Source organism: Onychostruthus taczanowskii, unplaced genomic scaffold (genome assembly GCF_017590055.1).
Source record: "Onychostruthus taczanowskii isolate IOZ18803 unplaced genomic scaffold, ASM1759005v1 scaffold59, whole genome shotgun sequence".
Lineage (NCBI taxonomy): Eukaryota > Metazoa > Chordata > Aves > Passeriformes > Passeridae > Onychostruthus > Onychostruthus taczanowskii.
Genome location: NW_024503568.1, coordinates 2216959 through 2236675, shown reverse-complemented (window position 1 = coordinate 2236675; position 19717 = coordinate 2216959). Strand labels below are relative to the sequence as shown.

General features: G+C 39.8%; 1 protein-coding gene across 1 annotated transcript; it reads left to right on the top strand.

Annotated features, from left to right (window-relative positions):
* Positions 1 to 489: 489 nt before the first annotated feature.
* Positions 490 to 18259, top strand: TSPAN13 (tetraspanin 13). The gene is made up of 6 exons (XM_041418241.1): positions 490 to 723; positions 12168 to 12335; positions 13383 to 13463; positions 14299 to 14412; positions 14742 to 14852; positions 16022 to 18259. Exons 1-6 carry the CDS (start codon positions 661 to 663, stop codon positions 16094 to 16096), a joined length of 612 nt encoding a protein of 203 aa, XP_041274175.1. The 5' UTR covers positions 490 to 660; the 3' UTR covers positions 16097 to 18259.
* The last annotated feature ends 1458 nt before the right edge of the window (positions 18260 to 19717 follow it).

Genomic DNA, 19717 nt, shown 5'->3' with positions numbered 1-19717 from the left:
TTAACCCTCAAACTAAGCAAATATACAGATATGTAAGGAGGCACAGTAGAAAGATGACTTAGTAAAAATAAATAAATAGATAAATAAAATATGTTAAAAATAGAAACAAGATGACAGCAGCAGTGCTGGGTGGATGGTTGGACTTGATGGTCCTTTCCAGCCCTGATGGTTCTATGAAGCGCTGGTAGAACTACCGGCACTCCGAACACTTCCACGTCCGTACAAGCAAATCCCTGGATGTTTTCCTTGGCATTACACAGGCCACGGACTACAGGGGTGCGCTGTCACCGGCAAGGCGCCGCCGCTCGTGAGGGGAGCAGAACGGCGCGGCGGCGCGCGGGGGCGAGGCCCGGGCTCGTGTAGTCACAGCAGCGGGCAACGGGGACCGGGGACGGGGCTCGTGTCGTCACAGCAGCGGGGACGCGGTCATCACGGGAACGGGGACAGCGGAACGGGCCGCACCCGCACAGCGCGAGTCGCCGGATAGCGGCTGACGGCGCTGACGTCACAGTCCTCATTTGCATACATTTACCTTTGCGCCCCGCGGCGGCCAATCAGCGGGCGCCGCTCACCTGCTGCGGCCGCACCCGCTGGTGGCCGGGGGCGGGGCCGCGGCCTCCTGGCGGAGCGGCTGCCGCGCGGGGCGGCGGCGGCGGAGCGATGGCGTGCGGGGGCTTCGCCTGCTCCAAGAACTGCCTGTGCGCCCTCAACCTGCTCTACACGGTGCGTGCCCGCCGCGCTCGGCCCGCCCGCCCACCGCCGCGGGCTCTGCCTCGTCCCGCTGCTCCCGCCGCCAGCTCGGCTGGGCTGGGATGGGGAGGGGAGGTGGCGTGGCGGGGCTCGCTGCGCTTCTCCCGGCGGGATGTGGCCGCGGGGCTCGGGGGGGGGGTCCGCGCTGCGGCCGCTGGGCGGTCGCGGCTTCCGTCTCGGGAGGATGGGGTGGGAGGGGTGAGGAGGTGACAGCGCTTAGGCCGGGCTTTGTCACCGCGCGGACGTGGCTGCTCGGGATCAAAATCCAGGGAGGCCCGGGAGCGCTGCCCGCCCGGGGCGGGGGCGGCTGGCTCGGCTCCTGCAAGGAGCGGCCCCGGGGCCCGGCCCGCCCGTGCCCTTTTTCTCCGTCTGCAAAGGGCGCTGCACCAATTCAGGCGTGAAGCAGGGAAGGGTTTGTTGTGTTATTCCTCAGCCAAGCATCAGCGCCCAAATAAGCGCAGCTCGGTCGGTGACGAGGCCCCCAGCACCCCCGGTGTTCCTGGGATAAAGCAGGGAGTTACCAAGCCGGGCTGCCTGGGGTGCTGGGAAGGCACGTGAGGAGGGGGAAAAAAGTAGGATGTTAAACTGAAATAAATGACTTTGCTGGGGAGTTCCAGGCAGGTGCCTGATTCTGTTCCATCATGTTGGAGGGCTTGTTTTCAACAGAGAAGAAAAAGTCTCCAATTGTGGTGTAGCTACAGGAATTTTTTTCCTCGCTATCTATTTTTAAAGGGCTCAGAAATAACAAGAAACGGGAGTAAGTGTAGTGGCTTCCTCTCACGGCACATCTGGAGAGGTAGAATGTCCTCTAATGTTTCAAGTTTAACAACTGTGCTTGGGAGTGACTTTCAGCAGACTGAAACTGAGGTCAGCCAGTGCTTTTGGGCTGTTGTATCTGTGCTTTTCCGAAAGCACTGCCCGATCTTGGCTGAAAGCAAGATGGGAGAACAAGTGGGTCTAACACTGTCCATCAGAACAAACAGTAGCTGGCAGTAACTGGACCTGATGGAGCACAAAGGGATGTGGACGCACCTGTGCTGAAGCCAGAATTGGTTGATATTCTTGGGTGTACAAGGTCCCTTCCTCAGGAAAGAGAAGAAGAGAAAACTTTATGTAGAGAGGCTGCACTATTACTTGTTCTCCATCCTTGGAGGAGCTTGAGGAGTGAAATATGTCCCTGAAAAAGTCTGGAGCATGCTTAGGCAGCCCGGCCTACCCACAGTGAAAGTTGCCCTGAATCCCTGTGATGCCTCGTGTTGTTGGGCTCCACCCAGCCAGAACAGAGGGGAGCACATAGGTGTTTGGTATCTGTAGTTGAAGGTAAGTTTAATGGGTGTAGAGTGATGCAGCTGAGTTAGAGTCATAAGATAGCTGAGGTTGAAAGAGTCCCCAGAAGATCATTGTGGTCAACTTTCAATGAGATTTTCCTGCGCCAGAAAGTGGTTATGGGTGTATTATCCCATCCCAATTTTGCTTTTCAGTTAATGCATGACTTCTTTATTATTGCTATTATTCCTTGAGTGACAGAAGAGTGAGAGAAATCTGGATCATTCTCAGAGGAATGTAATGTCATATTACATCCATACATACTGTATGTACATACTGTCATGTGGACAGCAGGTGTTTTTTTTCCTAATGACTCCATCATTAATTCTACAGTCATATAGCCATATATTAACCAGGTGTCATGAGTCTGGTAGGTCTTTTGGGCATATCTGGCCTTAGTAAGGGTGGGTTAACTTTTGGACTTCTGTAGTATTGTCTGTGGTACCTGTACAGTGTATTTACGACCTTAATCTCTGCTCTGATGTCTGCTTGAGTAGACTTTACTTTGTGGGTGTCACTCTGTCTTCTGTCACTTGACCTATACAAAACATCTGTTTCTGCTGAAGGGAAGGAATGACGTCTTTAAATGATAGTTACAAGAATGTCCAATTGTTATTGCTAGTATTGTTTATTAATTATAGACAAGTTGCAAGACTTAATGCTTTTAAATACATAATTGGACAAATAACACTTAAAGTGCTTAGTTGGCCTGGTAGAGTTGATCTAGTAAAATGTGTGCTCTTCTCTGTTTCTTGGTTATTCAGAAACCTGAAATAAAGGGTTGAAGCAGCACAGTGAATGATGGACTTATTTCCTTCCAGCTGAAAAAAAATACAGAAAACAGGAAATCAGAGCAATACTTAATGAGTGTCTCTTTAAAATAATGTTGATTCACTAATAAATGGTGAGAGGGAGTAGTGGTGTTAAAAAGGGATAGGTGACACTTCTTGGATGTTTTTGTAGCCAGCACGGATGTGTCTCTATGACATGAATTAACCTTGAAAACTGTATATTGGAGGTTTCAATTTACATTCTGCCTTTCATTAAAACACTCTGAGATAAAATATTATATTGGAGCTTAATTTATTTTTAATTCTTTTTAGTACTGCCTTTTTTGTTTTTTTGTAGTAGTACACCAAGAAAAATATATGTCCTGGCAGTAATAAATCAGTTACTGGTTTAAGGCAAGAAACCAGAAACCCACTAACCGAACTGCTCACTTAATCTTCTTTTCGGATGTTGCTTTGCTGATGACTGTAGGTTCTTCTCCTGACTTAAGTTAGTGTCCTTAGGCCTTGATTCTGTTTTTCAGTCTATTTTGTATGAGTAATTTTGGCATCTATGCTGAGTCTTGGTGACTTCAGTATGGTTCCTTATGGGTAGAGGAAGAGTAGAAAAAAATAATTGAGACTCTGAGTACATGATGATGTATTTATTGACTCTGAGTACATGATGATGTATATTGTCAGAATAAAGCCTTATATGGAAGAACTGAAAGCAAGAACCTTTAAAATACTAATTTTGGGTATCTGGCGTATTGAGTTTTTATTTAGTCAGTCATATTTACATTTCCCATCAAATGGCAAATCTATACAAACTGTTTAAAGTGCCTGTCCACAGAATTAATCCAAATTCAGGGATGTGTTTGTAGCTTAAAACTTAAGCTTCCAAGGATGTCTTCAGTGTTTGTATTGAAGTGCAAACAGTCAATGTCTTTGTTCATACCTGATTTTCGGAGAGGAAAGGAAAGTTCCTAACTAGCGGTGAAAGGTTGAAGTGGTAGGTGAGCCACGAGATTAAATATTCAAATAAAAAAGTACTTACAGTTCATTTGGGTGATGTGTGCTGGTTTTGTCACCCAAGCAGCTACTTAATTATTGCTGCAGCAGGAAACATGAAATGTTTGTTGGCAGTATGTAAACATCTCACATTTTGTTGAGCAACCTTTATGTTTTCTTACACCTAGAGCAGCCATTTGATTTCAGTTAAAATATACAGTACCTTTTCCATTAGAATTGTGTATTTTTTTAGTAGCACAAAGCTTATTCGATAAAAGCATCCACATTTACTTGTAACACTAGAAAGTACCGTACCAAAATAGTTCACTTTTTATATTATGTCATTCTCTGAATCTCATTTTTTGATTGCCTATTAAGTGGTTTTTGCATCCATTTTCAAAGCACTGTGTTTGAAAGAGTTTTTGGGCTTGTGTTTTGTTTTTCCTATCACTGTCTCTTGTTCTCTGGGTGCTTTAATTATTGGAGTTGTGCTTAGGCTTTCTGCCTTCTTTATCAAACTTGGTTTCTCTGTATTATGGAAACATGCCAAGATGAGTATAGAAATTCTCAGATTTGGACCGTGTGTGCTTGGAATCATAGAATGATTTGGGTTGGAAGGGGACCTTCAAAATCATGATAGTCCAACCTCTTTGCCATGGACAGGGACACCTACCACTAGACCAGGTTGCTCAAAGCCTCATCCAGCCTGGCCTTGAAGATTTTAAGAGGGCTTTTAGTTACTAAGGTATTTTATAATAATATTTGTCTTACTTTCAGAGTTCCTGATGCAGAGGAATCAGGATCAACTTTCATGCAAATCTGTCTGTTTCATCTTTTGGCTGCATAGGGGAAACTTATTGTTAGAGGCAGGGTGAACATTGGATTTCCCTTGAGAAAGGGAATGTGTCTTCGTGTTCTCTGATATTTTCTGACTGGCGTAGTGGCTACACAGAGCCAGGTACAAGCAGACAAAAGTTAGAGAAGCACAGTTCTTGCCTCAAGTGGCAAATTCTTTCACATTGATGAGTGAACCTGCAGTCTCTGAGCACAGGTCCATTTTGGTCTGTCCTAAGTTTGTTTTCAGCTGTAAGATAAATAAGATAAAAAACTCACTGCTTGCCCTGTCTGACAGGCTCTGGTCAGCATTTAGGTGTGCAGCATCAAGAGTTTGCCCCAGCACCAGCCTGCTCTGTGCTGGTCTCCCTCATTGTCACGCCTGGATGCTCAGTAAATGGGACAGTTTGCCTTGGAGCCATTTCTGTTGTTCTCAAGAACATTTTGAAGATGGCAGTATAAGCTGGGCTGTGTAGTCTTGACATGTAAATAAAACTGATACAGAAGCTCCCAGGTATTGGTCAGGGAAGCTAATGTTGGTCTTGTCAGTCTTATGGCCTTTTTGTTTTCATTGGCATTTTGGGAAGGTTTCTATACTCACGCTTCAGAACACACAAGAATGCAGCAGAAGTACAGATAGATATTTAAAGATATGTTTCCAGGGCTTGAAAAGACCCTCAGCTATACTGTGTATCAGTTTATAGCTAAAGTGACAGTGGTTTGCGGTGGTGGGTCAGAATGGAGTTGTGGGCTGGGTCCATAGAGCAGCCAGGAGAGGGTTTTGGTTTTTCATTGTCTTGTGCAGAGTGTGCAGTGGCATGTGAAGCTGAGAGGGCAGCCTATTCTTAGGGAAAGAGGAGAATGACAGGGCACAGAGGAGGAGGGTATATGGAACACGGTGTGTTTTGATACTGCTGGTCTTTTCTGCCATTCTGGTGGTGCAGGTGGGCACTTTAAAACCAGCACAATTATTGAGAACCCCTTTGAATGTCCTGCAGAAGCCTGTAGCTTACATCATTAGTTGTGGGGTTTTGTACTTCTGTTTTTGTGTTGAAGGATATATGATGTGTGGAAGAAGGATCTGTGGGCTCACCAGACTTTGTGAAAACATTTTTTAACCTCTTAGCAAACAATGAACAAACATGCAAGTAAAAGTGAGCATTTTACAACATAATTGTTCCTGCTTCACAGCAGAAATCTTCCATTTCCGAAGACCAGAGAGTATTAAGCAGGGGTTAAATCTAACCGACATTTCAGTGTGTAAATAGTTTGTTACATGACCAATAAAGTGAATAACTCTTTACCAGGCCTGAAGCTGAAAGAACTGGCTTTTGTGATAGGAGCCAGGAATGCTGCCTTTCACATAGATTGCTTGTGCCACACTACCTGTCTCAAGGCTGTTCAGTAATCAGACTGCTGATCGCTTTTCATTTAAGTGAGTCTCATAAAGGTGGAAGATTTTGCTTTCTGTTAGAAATCCTGTGGAGGTACCCAGAGCTTTCCTTTGCTCTCAGTAAAGCTGAAGTAGTACTGTAAGGAAATAAAGTTACTTACAGGTTGAGTTGCTTACAGCTGTGACAGAAACCAATTTAGCTTCATTTTAACTTGCTAAAGGTTGTGGTTACACCGCTATGTACCACCTGTTGTTTTAATGTGGTATTTTTAAATTAAGTGCCAGGAGTCAGAATTGTCTTCTAGAATCTCTGTGGCTGTGCAGAAATGGTTGCCCAAGTGGAAGGGGAGAGTGGTGGAAACCTCCAGATTAAGTATATAAGCCATCTGACATTTAAATTTTAAAGCACCCTTAAAGTATATGCGGGGAGAGAGGTTAGGGAGGATGTATTTCATCATTTGTGTAATCTCTCTGGTTTTAGTTCCTGTTCCATATTCACTTTGACAGCTATTCTGTAAATATTTCCCTTGCTGATACGAGAATAAATGCTATATAATCTTTTTACCTAGGAATAATGAGTCAGTGGTTTTTAAAATTTAAATTCTGACATGTAGTTTTTACCATCTCCTGTTAGTATTGAGGTGGTAAGGAAGCAGGGGGAATAGCAGCTTCTGCGTATGACTTCCTTTCTAGCCAGCAGTACAAGCTAGTTGAAATACCAAAAAGTTGCCAGTTAGTCAAGACAGCAGATTTGCTGGTGGCTTGCTGTTATAGGAAGGAGGAAGTGGTTTTAGCATCTGATTTTTTTCTCATGGCATTGTACAGAGAAATAGTTTGTCAGTATATTTCTTTTTTGTAATGCGGACTATAAACTTGCACATAAGTACAGAAGGGGCACTTGTGGAAAGAAATATGTTGTTTCCAGTACAGGAAGGAGGGAAATGAGCAGCTATGTGCACAGGAGAACTTGTATTTAAAGAACAGAGCAAATTTGGAGATTTGTTAAGGAAACTTATATTTGGAATGGATCTGAAGTTCAGATGTGTGTATGTATGTGTATTAAAAAAAGGGAAGTTGCCTAAGCTGGAGTCTGATCTCTTCCACCGATCTTGAACTTAAATCTTCCCTAAAATTTTCCCTATACAGATACTGACATTGGAGTAATGTTTTGTCTACTAACAATATGCTTGATTTTTTTTTCCATTTGTTTTACTCCAAAGTAGAAATATTCTTATCTCATAGGGAAAACTACTGATCTTCACCTAGAATTTGTACTAAGTAAGGTTTGTTCTGCTATAGCATTTACTTAATTTCAAAATTGCTAGTTTATATATTGAATTATGCTAAGCCTATATTTGTGTGTGTGCCTTTAAGTAAGGTAGCTAGGATTTGAACTAGTGGAGAAGATAGTCCTTGGTAGGTGCTAAATCCACCTCTTATCTACATCTACATGTTAAAACTTTGATTTTGCTGTGGAGAAAGTGGCATGCTGGCTGTGGTGTGTGGCAGTGTTGGTTGGAAGGCATTTTTGGGGCTCATCAGTCCAGTCCCCTGATCAGGATTATGAGTAACAGTAGCTTGCTGACTCTGGCTTAGCCTGCGGAGACTTGGACACCCCGAGAACAAAAATCATCACCAAACCGCCTTGGAGGTGTGTTTTTTAATGTCCAGTCTGAAGCTCCCGAGCTGTTACTTATGATGCCCAGAAGAGTTTGCTTCCATGTTTGTGTGATGTGCCTTCAGCTTTAGTTAGTATGTGATTACCCCTAGGCAGTCTAAACAAACCCAGCTCCATCACCTCTTCTCAAACCTCTCATTATCAAGGCTCCATGCCATTTTACTCACTCCTGCCAGGTTCTCACATTCCTTTTCTGCCTGGGGGACTTGAAATAGAACACAGTATTTGTGCTTCAGTCTCCCCAGCATGGTGTTTCCTTTGATTGCATTCCTCTTGGTTTCCCTGTTTGCCGTGAGAACTGACTCCTGGCTTGTATTCAGCCTGACAAACAATTTGGTTTCCATATCTGTCTCGTTAAGGCTGTTGTTCAACTGGTCAGATCCCAGGCTCCACTGAAGCACCCAGGAGCACAATTTTTCACTTTGCAAGGTTCCTAATTGAGGCTTATTCCTCAAGTTTATCAAGGTATATCTGAGTTAAATCTCTTTTTGGAGAGTCAGCCACTCCTCCTTGTTTAGTATCATCCACATGTTTTCTGAGAATTCATTTTGTGTTATATTCAGGTTGTTGATGAAGATACTGTGTGATATTGGCTCCAGCCTTTGTGGTGGTGCTTACCGGCTGCCGGCAGGATGCTGAGCCATCAATTGCTGCTCTTCAAGTTCAGCAATCTCGCCTGTGGCAGTTCAGTCTAACAGGCCATTTGTCCAGCCTTTCTGTGGGAAACTGGATTAGGCCTAATCACTAAAAACTGGACTGTGATTTCAGATATTTGTGGTAAAGTCATCAAGCAAATATTTTAAGTGCTTTTAATTTTTTTACTAACCAAAGCTAGCTTTGTGTCAGTAAATTCATACAGGTAAAATGAAGTTTCACAGATACTTCAGTCTTCCAAGGATGACACTATTTACTTTGGAAGGCTTCTGCTGCCGTGAAATGTGGTCTCACTTAAATAAAATGTGACATTCAGAATCTCCATGGAGAGTTTTTCCTTCATAAAACAGAAATACTTGGTCTTTTTGTATGTAGTTGAAGCTTGTATGTTTAGAATGTACATGTTACTCATTTTAAGTGGTTAGGGTCACTAATTTTGTTTTGAGTACATTGTACTCTAAAGCCATAGCAGCTTCAATTTTAGACATATTGCATTTAAATCCTTTAATCTCAAAACACTGGAATAAGCACTGTTGAGTGGCCATTTCTAGTGGCTAAACAGTACGTAGCACTATGAGCCTTGCATTGTTTTACAGACTTGAAAAAACTCTTCTCAAAACAGCTTAAGTTATTTTTCCTTTTTGTAGTAGTGTGCTTTTACTTGAGTTTTTTGCATTATGGCACTAAAAAACTATATAGAGAAAGTTATTCCTCTCATTCAGATAGTCTATGCCAAACCTGAATATGAAGGAATAGCCATAATTTCATCTTTCAGTAAACATGTGGAGGAGACAGAAGGTTAATATTAAATCAGTTTCTGGAGTGATTAGTAAATTTGTAGTCTCCATTTCAGTTTTGAAACTGTCAATTTTCCACAATTTAAAGTGGCAAGAGGGGAGTGGCCAGTAATGATTTCTATCACATCATGGATCTGTCTGACTGGATATAGCATTTTCATACGGTTTGTCAGCCAGAGCCCAGTAGCATGGATCTGTGATCACACTGAATTTCCAGATGTTTTAAGGAATTGGACAATTCCTAATTTTGTCAAGTGAAAGAAAATAGAGCCTTGGTATTATGGAGGTAACACTTGAAACACTTGATTGATCGCTCTAAAACTTGAATGGTTCAAAATGGTTTAAAATCCAGAGAGGCTTTTTTACCCCACTTAACTGGGAAAAACTGGATCTTTTCTAGATTCAAAATGTGGCTGTTTCTACCAAAAAAGCTTTTTGTGCCAGGGTGTCAGGACAGTTCTGGTGTCACGCAGATACATTAATCTGATGATACGTGCAGAAAATTAAGATGAGATCAGTAATGGCATCAAGAAGCAACTGGTACCCTGCACCTCACAGACTGTGTTTATCCAGGAGGTTGTAGAGGCACAGATTTTGTCACTTGTTTGGATTTCAGTATTTTAAGAACAAACTAATTTAATCTCATGCTTTTGGACCTCTTATTAAATGAGCAAAGAACTGAACAAACACATATCTTTGTATCCTGGAGGCAGATTGGTGAAAGATAAGGCCTCAGACAGAAAAGTATTGGTGAAAACTATTAGGAACAAAGTTTCATCTGCTCTTCTTTGTGAAATAAATTGAGATTTTTTTTAAAAGACCTATGTAGTGGAAGTGTGAGTTCAGTATTTAGAAACTGATGCAGAGCATGGGATGTCAGACAGCACTTTTTGATTGGAATTTGGGCTATGGGGTTTCTTTAGTTACTTGCTTCTGGTACTTACAGGGAAAAATAAATGTTTTCAGTGAAATGAGATAGTGAAATAAAGTGAGTGGGCGTAGATCAGAAAAGGTAGGTCTTGCAATGAATGAACTGTCTGATTAGCCAGGCTGATTTTTAATGTTCTGGTATTGGGAAGTTTATAGCCTTGTGCAGCATGGATGCAGAAAATTTGTGTAAGAGCCAAGGTGTTTTGTTTTATTTTATATTTTTTCTTCAGTCCTCTCTGTAATTTTGATTCATGACACCTTGGCCTGTTGTTTTGGTTTTAAATAAACAATTTAAAACCAAATTTAGGTAATTTAGGCTTTTTGTTTAAGAGAAACAAAGACAAATGTGAAATCATCCTAAACTCTGCTGGTACTGAACAATTCCTTTGAATTTTTTTTTTTTTTTTTTTGTATCTTTGCATTAAGAGAGAAGTGTAGGTATGACAAATATCCTGCTTTTGTTCTTGCAGGCTCTTGAACTTCTTGTGTGGATTACTGGGCTTTTGGTAAAAAGTGTTTCGACATGTATTCCTGTGGGAACACAAAAAAGAAAAAAAAATCCACCTGCTGTGTTTAGATCTTGATGAGCATCTCTAGTTGTTTTACAAGCTTTCTTGATGTTATCTTAGATTTCCGTGTTTTAAAAGCTGCATTACATAGGTAGTCCTCTAAAATGTTCTTAAATGGAAAAAATATACAGATGTATTTGGCATTAATACCAACAAGAATTCCCAGAGGTAGGGTAAGTATACTAAAGTATTAAGTTGGAAATTTCCTTTTTTATAAAAATTCTTCCTGCCTCTGGGTAAGCAGTAAAATGTGCTTCATGAGAATGTGCCTTGTTTGAATGGAAGTGGTGAGCAAGTATAAGTGCTTGCTCTAAACCTGTTGTTAAACAAAGCCAAGTAGTTGAACTAGACTAAGTGCCTAGTGTTTTATATTGTTGGTTTGGATTTTTTTTTAAAAATAGCTCTAAAGCCAAGTATTTCTTTGTCTGATCAGAGTTTTGGAAATTTAAAACTTGCATGTTGAACTGGTGTCAAATATTTAACAAATATAATGAGCAATGTTACACATGGGTTTGTTTCAAACCAGAGTCTTGGGCATCTTGTCCCTTGGACATCTGGATTGGCTGTGTCTGCTACTTCCCTCCTGCTGGACTTCATTGCAGATTTCTCTGCAGCTTTTCATGTTGGAATTCCTTTTTTCTTGGGGTTGTGTTTTTCTGGTGTGGAAACAGGAAAGGCTGGAGCTTCCTGCCCATAGAAACAAATCTCTGTGAAGTAACTGGGATAGATTCCTGCCTGCCTTCCCTGAATACCATGTTTCAAAGGAAGGAAACAGCATAAGTGTTTTGGGTATCGAAATAGGATTCACTTAATAGTAGAGCTATTTTCTTGAAAAAATATGCAGAGGAGACAGGATGCCTTTATTGTTTTACTGTATAAAGTCCTTGAAATTCAGATCTGAATTGTATTTTTTTGTGACCATGTTAACTGTTGTGTTACATTATCAAGTATGTAGAAACTTCTTTAATTAATTAATACAGCTGATTACAGTAAGTTTTGGCAAAGTGCCCTTTTTTACATATTCAGAGCTGTGCGGCTGTATATTCTATTTTCTTTAAATATACTGCCACAGTTTAATAAAAGATCTGAAATTTGGTTCTTACTCCACTCTGAATTAAAGCTGATAATTTTTAGCTTATTTGTCAGTTATGTTATGATCTACAGTTTAGTGTCTCTAAGTCAGTCACTGATAGTACAACATGGCTTGACTTACAGGTAGTTTGAGTTGTAACAGTTCCACATTGACAGTGAGGAAGAATATGTATGCCTTAAAACATCTGGAACTGAAATTACTTATACAATGATGTGGTGGATTGGTTTGTTTAGGGTTGTGTTTCTTCTCTTTACACCAGAAAGAAAAATTGTACCTTTTTAAACAACTTTAATGTAAAAAAATTACCTGTGCGTGGGAGCATGTTTTAATATGCAGTCTGACTTTGTGTTTTCTCTTCCCTCCAGCTGGTGAGCCTGCTGCTGATTGGAATTGCAGCATGGGGAATTGGCTTTGGCCTCATCTCTAGCTTCAGAGTTGTTGGAGTGGTAATCGCAGTAGGAGTCTTCCTCTTCTTTATTGCCTTAGTTGGATTGATCGGTGCAGTGAAACATCATCAAGTATTGCTGTTCTTTGTATCCTTGTGATGCACTGCATTGATTGCAGTGTGGTCCGAGCTGTGTAAACAACCTCCTATGTCAGCTGAGACTGCTGGGGGAGGTGCTTCAGAAACAACAGAAACTCACAATCTTACTTTGCTCAAGTGCAGTCTAAATTAGACTTCCTTCCCATTTAACTTTATTTCAGTTTCCTTTTCTCCCTCCATTGTTTGTGCTCTGAAGATACAAGTATTCACATCTCTTTTTAAAAATAAGACTATTTTAATTCTTTGAAAGCTTTTTATGGTAGCTCAGTGTGTCACAGGTGCCTCTTACTGTGTGCTCAGCCGTACACGGGGCTAAAGTAGGTGAACTATTAATGTTTAACTTTTGTGGTCTGTGAATAAGAACTGACCTCCACTTTACAAACAGCTAAATTGTGTGAAGTATCTGCCTCTGAACACAGCAGCCAAATTTTGAAAGTACTCCCCAACTTTCAAAACATGACCTTTAGTATCAAAATTTATTCTTTTTGTTTTATACCATCTTCAGATGCAGTAGTCCAAAAGTGTGTGAGGCTGTGTTCCAAGAGCAACTCTTACCTTTTTTATTTTTTAATCTACACTAAAGTTATTTTTTGTTTAAATTAATTGCAGGACTTTGTCACTGAAAAAAGTAATCTGAATATGCAATACCCAGAAAAATATTTTCTCTACTACTTTATTTAAGCAAAGTATATTGAAATTACTTGAGTCCCTAAAGCTGGAGAAAATGGCTGGAGATCTTGCTCTCAAAGCTCTTTTTATTGACCTCTCTGCTCATGTTTTCTTGCTAGGCAAGAAATACCTAACAAGGAAATACCACCTATGTATAGTAGTAGTCAAAAAGAGATAATATATGGTGATTGGGTTTTGGGAACATTATTTAGGTCATCTTTTCCACATCCAGTCAGAATTTGCTTCCATAGTTCTTTTGTTTTACTAACTTACTGTTACCTGGTGAAATAAATAATACCATTAGGTGCATATGTTATAAAAGCAAAATGAATTTGAGAGCATATCCTTAACTACTGATTGTTTCCAGTACATGATTATTCTTCTGCTAGTCTTTATTGTCCAGTTTTCTGTCTCCTGTGCCTGTTTGGCACTAAATGAGGAACAGCAGGTAAGAAGAGTTTCCTGCCTTCTCAGTTAATCTATAGCATAACACTATAAATATAGGTACACAGGCACATGTATTTGTATATAGTCCTCCATAAAATGGGGAGAGCATATTTTAAGAAAATCAGCATTGTCCTGTTTATTAAAGAGTAGACCTTGGTCAATGCTTGGCTCTGGTAGCTAGAAAGGAATACATTTGGGTCCTAAAATGACTTTCTAAAAAAATTTAATTTGTTTTTAAGCTTCCTTTCTAGGTTTATGATCACAGGTGTAGCAGCACGATATTTTGACTATATCTCATGTTCAGCAATTTCAGATAAGCCAATGAAATATACAGTAATCGTGGTGTAACTTTGATAAAGTAATGGAATTGTTCTTTTGAAACTGGAGAGGTCATAACTACATTAGGCAGTTAGTTACATATGAAAGTAAAATAGTCTTCCATGTGGTATGGAGACCAGTTCTTACTGCATAAGAAATGGGTAAGGGCACAGTGACTAACAATCGGGTTTTGCATGGGAGGGTGCTTTTTGTGTGTAGCCTGGGCAGTCCCAGCTTGATCAGTCACATGTCCCTTTACTAGTGATCTTGTTGGGTTGAGCAAAAACAAAGGAAGGAAAGGAATTATACCCATGAATGTGCTGCTGTTAGGTGCTGTTCTTTTGTTAGCTACACAACCTCTTTGGACTCTCTAGTCATTCTTTAATATATTTATATTCTCCTGTTAAACATTAAGATTTGAAGGCTTTAGTTAGGGCATTATCAACTAGATTTTGTGTATTGGCTTGCAGTGTAAAACAGTTCAATTAATGTAATATGTATTTGCTTATGGCTTCTAGAGTGAACTTCTAGAGGTGGGATGGAGTAACACCAACAGTGCAAGAACAGATATTGAGAGAAATCTGAATTGTTGTGGATTCAGAGTTTTTTATCCGAATGAAACCTGCGCCGCTGTAAGTCCTTCAAATGTGATAAATCATAACTTTTTCACACCATGTTTGTTCAAAAATGTTTCCATAGTTGCAGCAAGCAGCATTTTAACAGATGTGCAATGTAGTTGTTACAGTGATACTAAGCTCTTAACTTACTGGAAAGACAATTACAGGGCACCCTGCAAAGTTTATACTCCACTGTCATTTATATATACACTTGAGCTCTTGGAGTCTTTTAAAACTGCTGTGGTTTTGTCCATGGCTAGCAGTCTCTTCTAGGCAAAACTAGATGCTTTCAAACAACAAAGTGTCATCAGCAAATGGAAAGCAATTCTCTGTATCTGCTGCAGGATTGTCTTCGAACTCTGCACTGTAGACCATGTGCACCAATAATGGAAGAATATTCTGGAATGGTGCTGAGATTTGTCGGAGGGATAGGACTCTTCTTCAGTTTCACAGAGGTGAGTGGGTGGTTGGAAAATCAAGTGCTTTTCTCCCCACTTTTGAAGCTTTGCTTTGTGAAACACAATTTTAGGGCGTTTATTACAGGAAACCTCAATCCAGTCTCAGGAATCACATAATTAATGAGGCCAAATTTTTCAAAGCTATGACCTTGCTGACAGATCTATGTCTGTCATAAGGAAGGCTTTTCTTGCAGCTTTGCTATTTAGACAACAAACCTCAGCATTAAAATGTGGTGCTGTAAAGTTTAAGCTTTTCAGAAACTTATCTGTTCAAGAGTACCATTCTCCAACAGTATTAAAAGAGTGCCGTTGCTTTGCCTTGTTCCCTTGTCTTCCCATCTATTACCCACTCTAGCACACATAAGGTCTTTGAGGATTTTTTTTGGTGCCACCTGTAGTGCAAATATAGAGTTGCACGAGGAGTGAACTGTATTTTAAACAGTAGGTTAAAATTAAGAAGGTATTTTGGCTCTTCAGTACCATGATGATGCATAACTTGCTTTATTGATTGGGAGTATAAAAATTTTTAGAGTAGGTCTTTTCTAATCCCAGAGTAGAGCACGTGAAAGTGCTCTTTGTGCTGCTTAAGTGCAGTTTTGAGAAGGTGTGTACATATGACAGCAAGAAGAGAGAATACAGCAAGTTAAGCAGAATCACACTGATCTCAGCCATCTCAGCTAAAAATATGAAGGTGCTGGGAGGGTAGAAGTTAGTTGGGGGGAATGACAAGATTTGAAAATGCACAAAAATAGCTATATAGTTAAGTGGTAATGGTAAAACAAAACAATTTGGAGGATTTTTTTATCATTATATTAAAAGCAGCTTTATGAGTATTTATCATTTGGGAAGGGGAGAAAAATAATTTTACTTTCATTATAACAATGGGAAATTTTTTATTGCGCTGTGAATTTGGCTTTTGTTGTTCATAGTTTTGTGGTTTTTGTTTTATTCTCTCTGTTGCTAGGATATGATTTTTCTCAGGGTGCATTCTTTTTTCTAATTAAGATGGAGTGTGGTTGTACAATTTTAACAACATTAAAATATCCTAAACTTGTATCCTCAACTGAAAATTCTTTGTCATGATTTCATGTTTAAAACAAATTTTGTAAAACTAGAAGATGGGATGAAGACCCTCTGCTTAATAATATCTTTGGGGTTTTTTTCAGATTCTGGGAGTCTGGCTGACTTACAGATACAGGAACCAAAAGGATCCCCGTGCAAACCCTAGTGCATTTATTTGATGAGTTTATAATGGACTAAATCTTCTCTCTGCACCCTCTACTTAAAAATACTGATTCTCCATAGTTTGGTATTTCTCCATAATAGGTATTCTACATGTACTCAAAATAAAACACAAGTCCTGTAAGAAATGCTTAGTTTTCATATTTAATTTTGACTATTTTTCTTCTAAGAATCTCTATCTTGAAGTAGATGGGTGCATTCAGTAGCTGGGCAGAGTTGAACTGCTGGTTAAGACTTGTTAATTGTTATGGTAAACTCTATACAATGAGTTTTATAGCACTACTGGGTTATCTACTGTAAAAACAAAACCCTAGAGATATTTTCTGCTGTATTCATTGATTACAAAAATTCACATGAATTCTCTTTAAAATTATAAAAATTTACGGTGGATGGTTGGGTATGATTTGCTTAGGTTTTAGGATGTACTCTAGTAAACTTTTTTGTCTCCCACTTTCCTGTTAAGGTAAAAATAGAAGCTAGAGATGTTATTTTCTATAGTGCACATAAGTGTATGTTAATAACTACTGTATTCTTCACCCCTCCCTTTTCCTGTTTGTTTTGGTTGTCTGGTAGTTTTAGAATTTTGTTGAGAATAAAAACAATGTTAATAAATATTGTCATGATGAGAAGAACGAATTAAGAAAACCAGGAGAATGTAATCTGCAGCTGATTAACTTGAAACTTTCTTCCCTTGACAAGTGAATGAGGTTTGGTATTTGCACACTCAATGTCTGTCATCTCTGATATAAGAAGCTTGATGTCTGGAAAGTTGTTGTACAGCTATTTTTTTTTAGATGGTGTAAAGTCATTGTTGTAATAACTCAGCAGTGTAAATTTCTGTGTCATCCAGATAACAGTCTTGATTTCATGAGAGATTGAATGACATGTAAAAAAAAAAAGAAAAAGAGCAACAAAAAAATGCTTTCCAGTAGTTTGTTTTCTGAAAACAAAGAATTCAAGTTAGAATGGTACATTATCCATGTAGAAAGTGTTGTCTGAGCTGAAGGGAAGTGTGGTCCCTCTTGCTGCCTGTGAAAGAAGTGGTGCATCAGCTGAAACAGCAGGCATCTAAACACCCAAGGTGCACAATGTCCCACTTGTTTCTAATCTTACTGAATTTCAGATCTGCACTGCACCTTTTCTTCATTCATTCTTCACTCAGTTGCTGCTGCTGGCAGGGTAGGCAGTTGCTGTAGCCTGAAAGACAAGTCTACAGGAAGAAAAGGGGAAGAGTATTAAGGCCCAGTGCTGAGGAGTACAGCACCTGAGCAAGGTGGAAAGGAAATCTGGAGGCAGACAGAAGTAGATTCTCATACAGTCAGTCGCCCTTTATTAGAGAGATTCCTCCTTACTCCTGCAGAGGAGGCAAAAAGAAGTTGAAACTCATGCCCATCAAAGCACTTTCAGCCTTTCACAAGCTGAGTGCTTCTGAAGAAGGAATTATCTTGATGTTTTGAAGGGGAAGAGCAGAAACTGAAAGCAGAGGGATGTCAAGAACTTGCTATAGAACTGCTTCTCTTCAGGTGTAGCTGAATTTTCAGCATCTGTGGTCAGCACCTTCTTCTGGGGCTGCTCTGGGAGCTGCTGCTGTGCCTACCCAGCAGCTGTGTCTGGCTCAAACACAGACCTGTAGATCCAGGGTAAGAGCCCACTTGTGTGCTGAAACACCTTAAGAGCCTTCAGGCCTGCTGAAGTCTAATAAAATGTATCGAGTGCTTTTCTTCTCCCAGTTGCTGTTCTGTTGCCCTCAGTTTCTCTCCAGCCATTCCCAATATGTGTCAAGAGGACAGTGATGATCTCATGGCTGCCTTTAGGAACAGTTCATTTTCCTGGTCTGCACAAGGTCTGTGTTTTGTGCATTACAGTAATAAATCCAAGGAGTCGTCATATGAAGAGGGTTAATGAAGCTTAAAATAATACCACATTGCTGCTTCAATTTTGACTTTTTTCCTGATTGTTTTTGTAGTGCTTAGTTTTGGGTGGATCTGGTTTCATAAATATGGTAAATTATACTGGAGTGTAAATGTGCACCAATGCAAAAATACTGAAAATATTACCTCTTCCAAAACTCTCTTGTCTCATAATGTGAATTTGTTTCAGTAGTCAGAAGATAGATCAGTGGATTGTACGGAATGATTAAAGTTTTTCTATTGTATTAAAAATACATTGTCTCTTTGGGATTGTGGTTAAACAAACCCATCCAGCCACACAAACCTTGAAATTCCCAATCAGAGGTGTGGATTTGCTTTTCAGACCCGATTCTGAAAGGGGATAGTAAAACACAATGAGTCTGATTTTGTTTTTGGAAGGTGAAGAGTGTTGCCTCTCAGAGAAAGTCCGACTCACTTGAGTATCCAAGAAATGCCATACTATTCTGACATGCCAAAGTAGAGCACTTAAAGAAGTTATTTATACCTATTCTTGGTTCATTTTTTCATTGAACTTCATTGCTTTCTCTTCTTGAAAAGCGTTTTCACCACTCAAAGACTTTTTGTTGTTTTCTAGAGATGCATTTTAATTTTCACCTGACTGCTTGAGATTTGGACTTTATTGTAACCAGATTTTGTAGAAGCTATTTACAGCAGCACAGTGTCAAAGTAATGGAATGATTTAACTTGGAGCATTCTTACTGCTTACATTAGATGGCTTTTGGCTTTCTTCAAGTTGGTTATTCTGGAAAAATGTAGAAAGATGCCTTCTTTCAAAACGCATGTGCATTTTTGTAATATAAAAACAATTGGCTATAAAGCAATCTAATTCTTCTCCATCTATGTGAGAAAGTGTATCCAGATATTGACTAACTGCACAGTATCTGCCACCTTACACATGAAAGTAACTATTACAAAAGGGAAGGCTTGTATAACTTGAAGTGATATCTGTAAAATAGCTGACAAGTGAATAGGAATGAGTTAGTGTTCTGGCATTATTATTTTAGACCTAATTAATTAGAGGATTGTCTGAATGCTAGTGGAATTCTTAAATCCCCCATATCCATCCTGTGTACTTCAGGTTATCTAACGATCATACGTATTTTAGCAATGATTTCCCAAGTTTTCCAAAGACATTGAAAGAGGCTTTTTTAGGTATCTCAGCTTGGCTTTATGCCTCTTTAAGCCCCCCCCAAAAAATCTGTATTTAGGAGAAAGGATTAAAAGAGCAGGATTAAGTTAGCTGTTTGTTTATTATGATTCTTGCAGATTTGGTTGTGGTGAAAAGTAGATGAGAAAAGCATAGCCTTGAATGCAGAAAGAAGAATTTCAGTTTCAAAAGCATTTATTGATACTTGCAGGCTGGACTAACTTGTGTATTTGCATCTAGGCATGTACATTAGTAGACCCTTGTAGTTGTGCCTCATATCCATTTACTGGGTGTTATACATAGCATCAGCACCTCTGCTTAAGAAAATGGTGCTACTTCCATAGTGTTATAAAAACAGCTTTGTAAAACATGATGGCACAGGCAGCCCTTGTTTTATGTCACATAGCTCTAGTAAGAGTACTTTGGCTTAAGTAGGTAAAGATGATTCTGATAAGCAGCTGCTCTGGCCTCCCTTGGTGTTGTCCCTCTGCTAAATGATCACATTTTTTCTGACTGATAAGTGATTCTAGAGACTGTTTCTG

What these genes read in the sequence shown, in the direction of transcription:
- TSPAN13 (XM_041418241.1), top strand. Translation starts at nt 661, where the DNA reads ATGGCGTGCGGGGGCTTCGCCTGCTCCAAGAACTGCCTGTGCGCCCTC. An exon ending in CACTAAATGAGGAACAGCAG is followed by an intron (nt 13,464 to 14,298) that starts GTAAGAAGAGTT and finishes TATGGCTTCTAG; the next exon opens with AGTGAACTTCTAGAGGTGGG. An exon ending in CGAATGAAACCTGCGCCGCT is followed by an intron (nt 14,413 to 14,741) that starts GTAAGTCCTTCA and finishes TATCTGCTGCAG; the next exon opens with GATTGTCTTCGAACTCTGCA.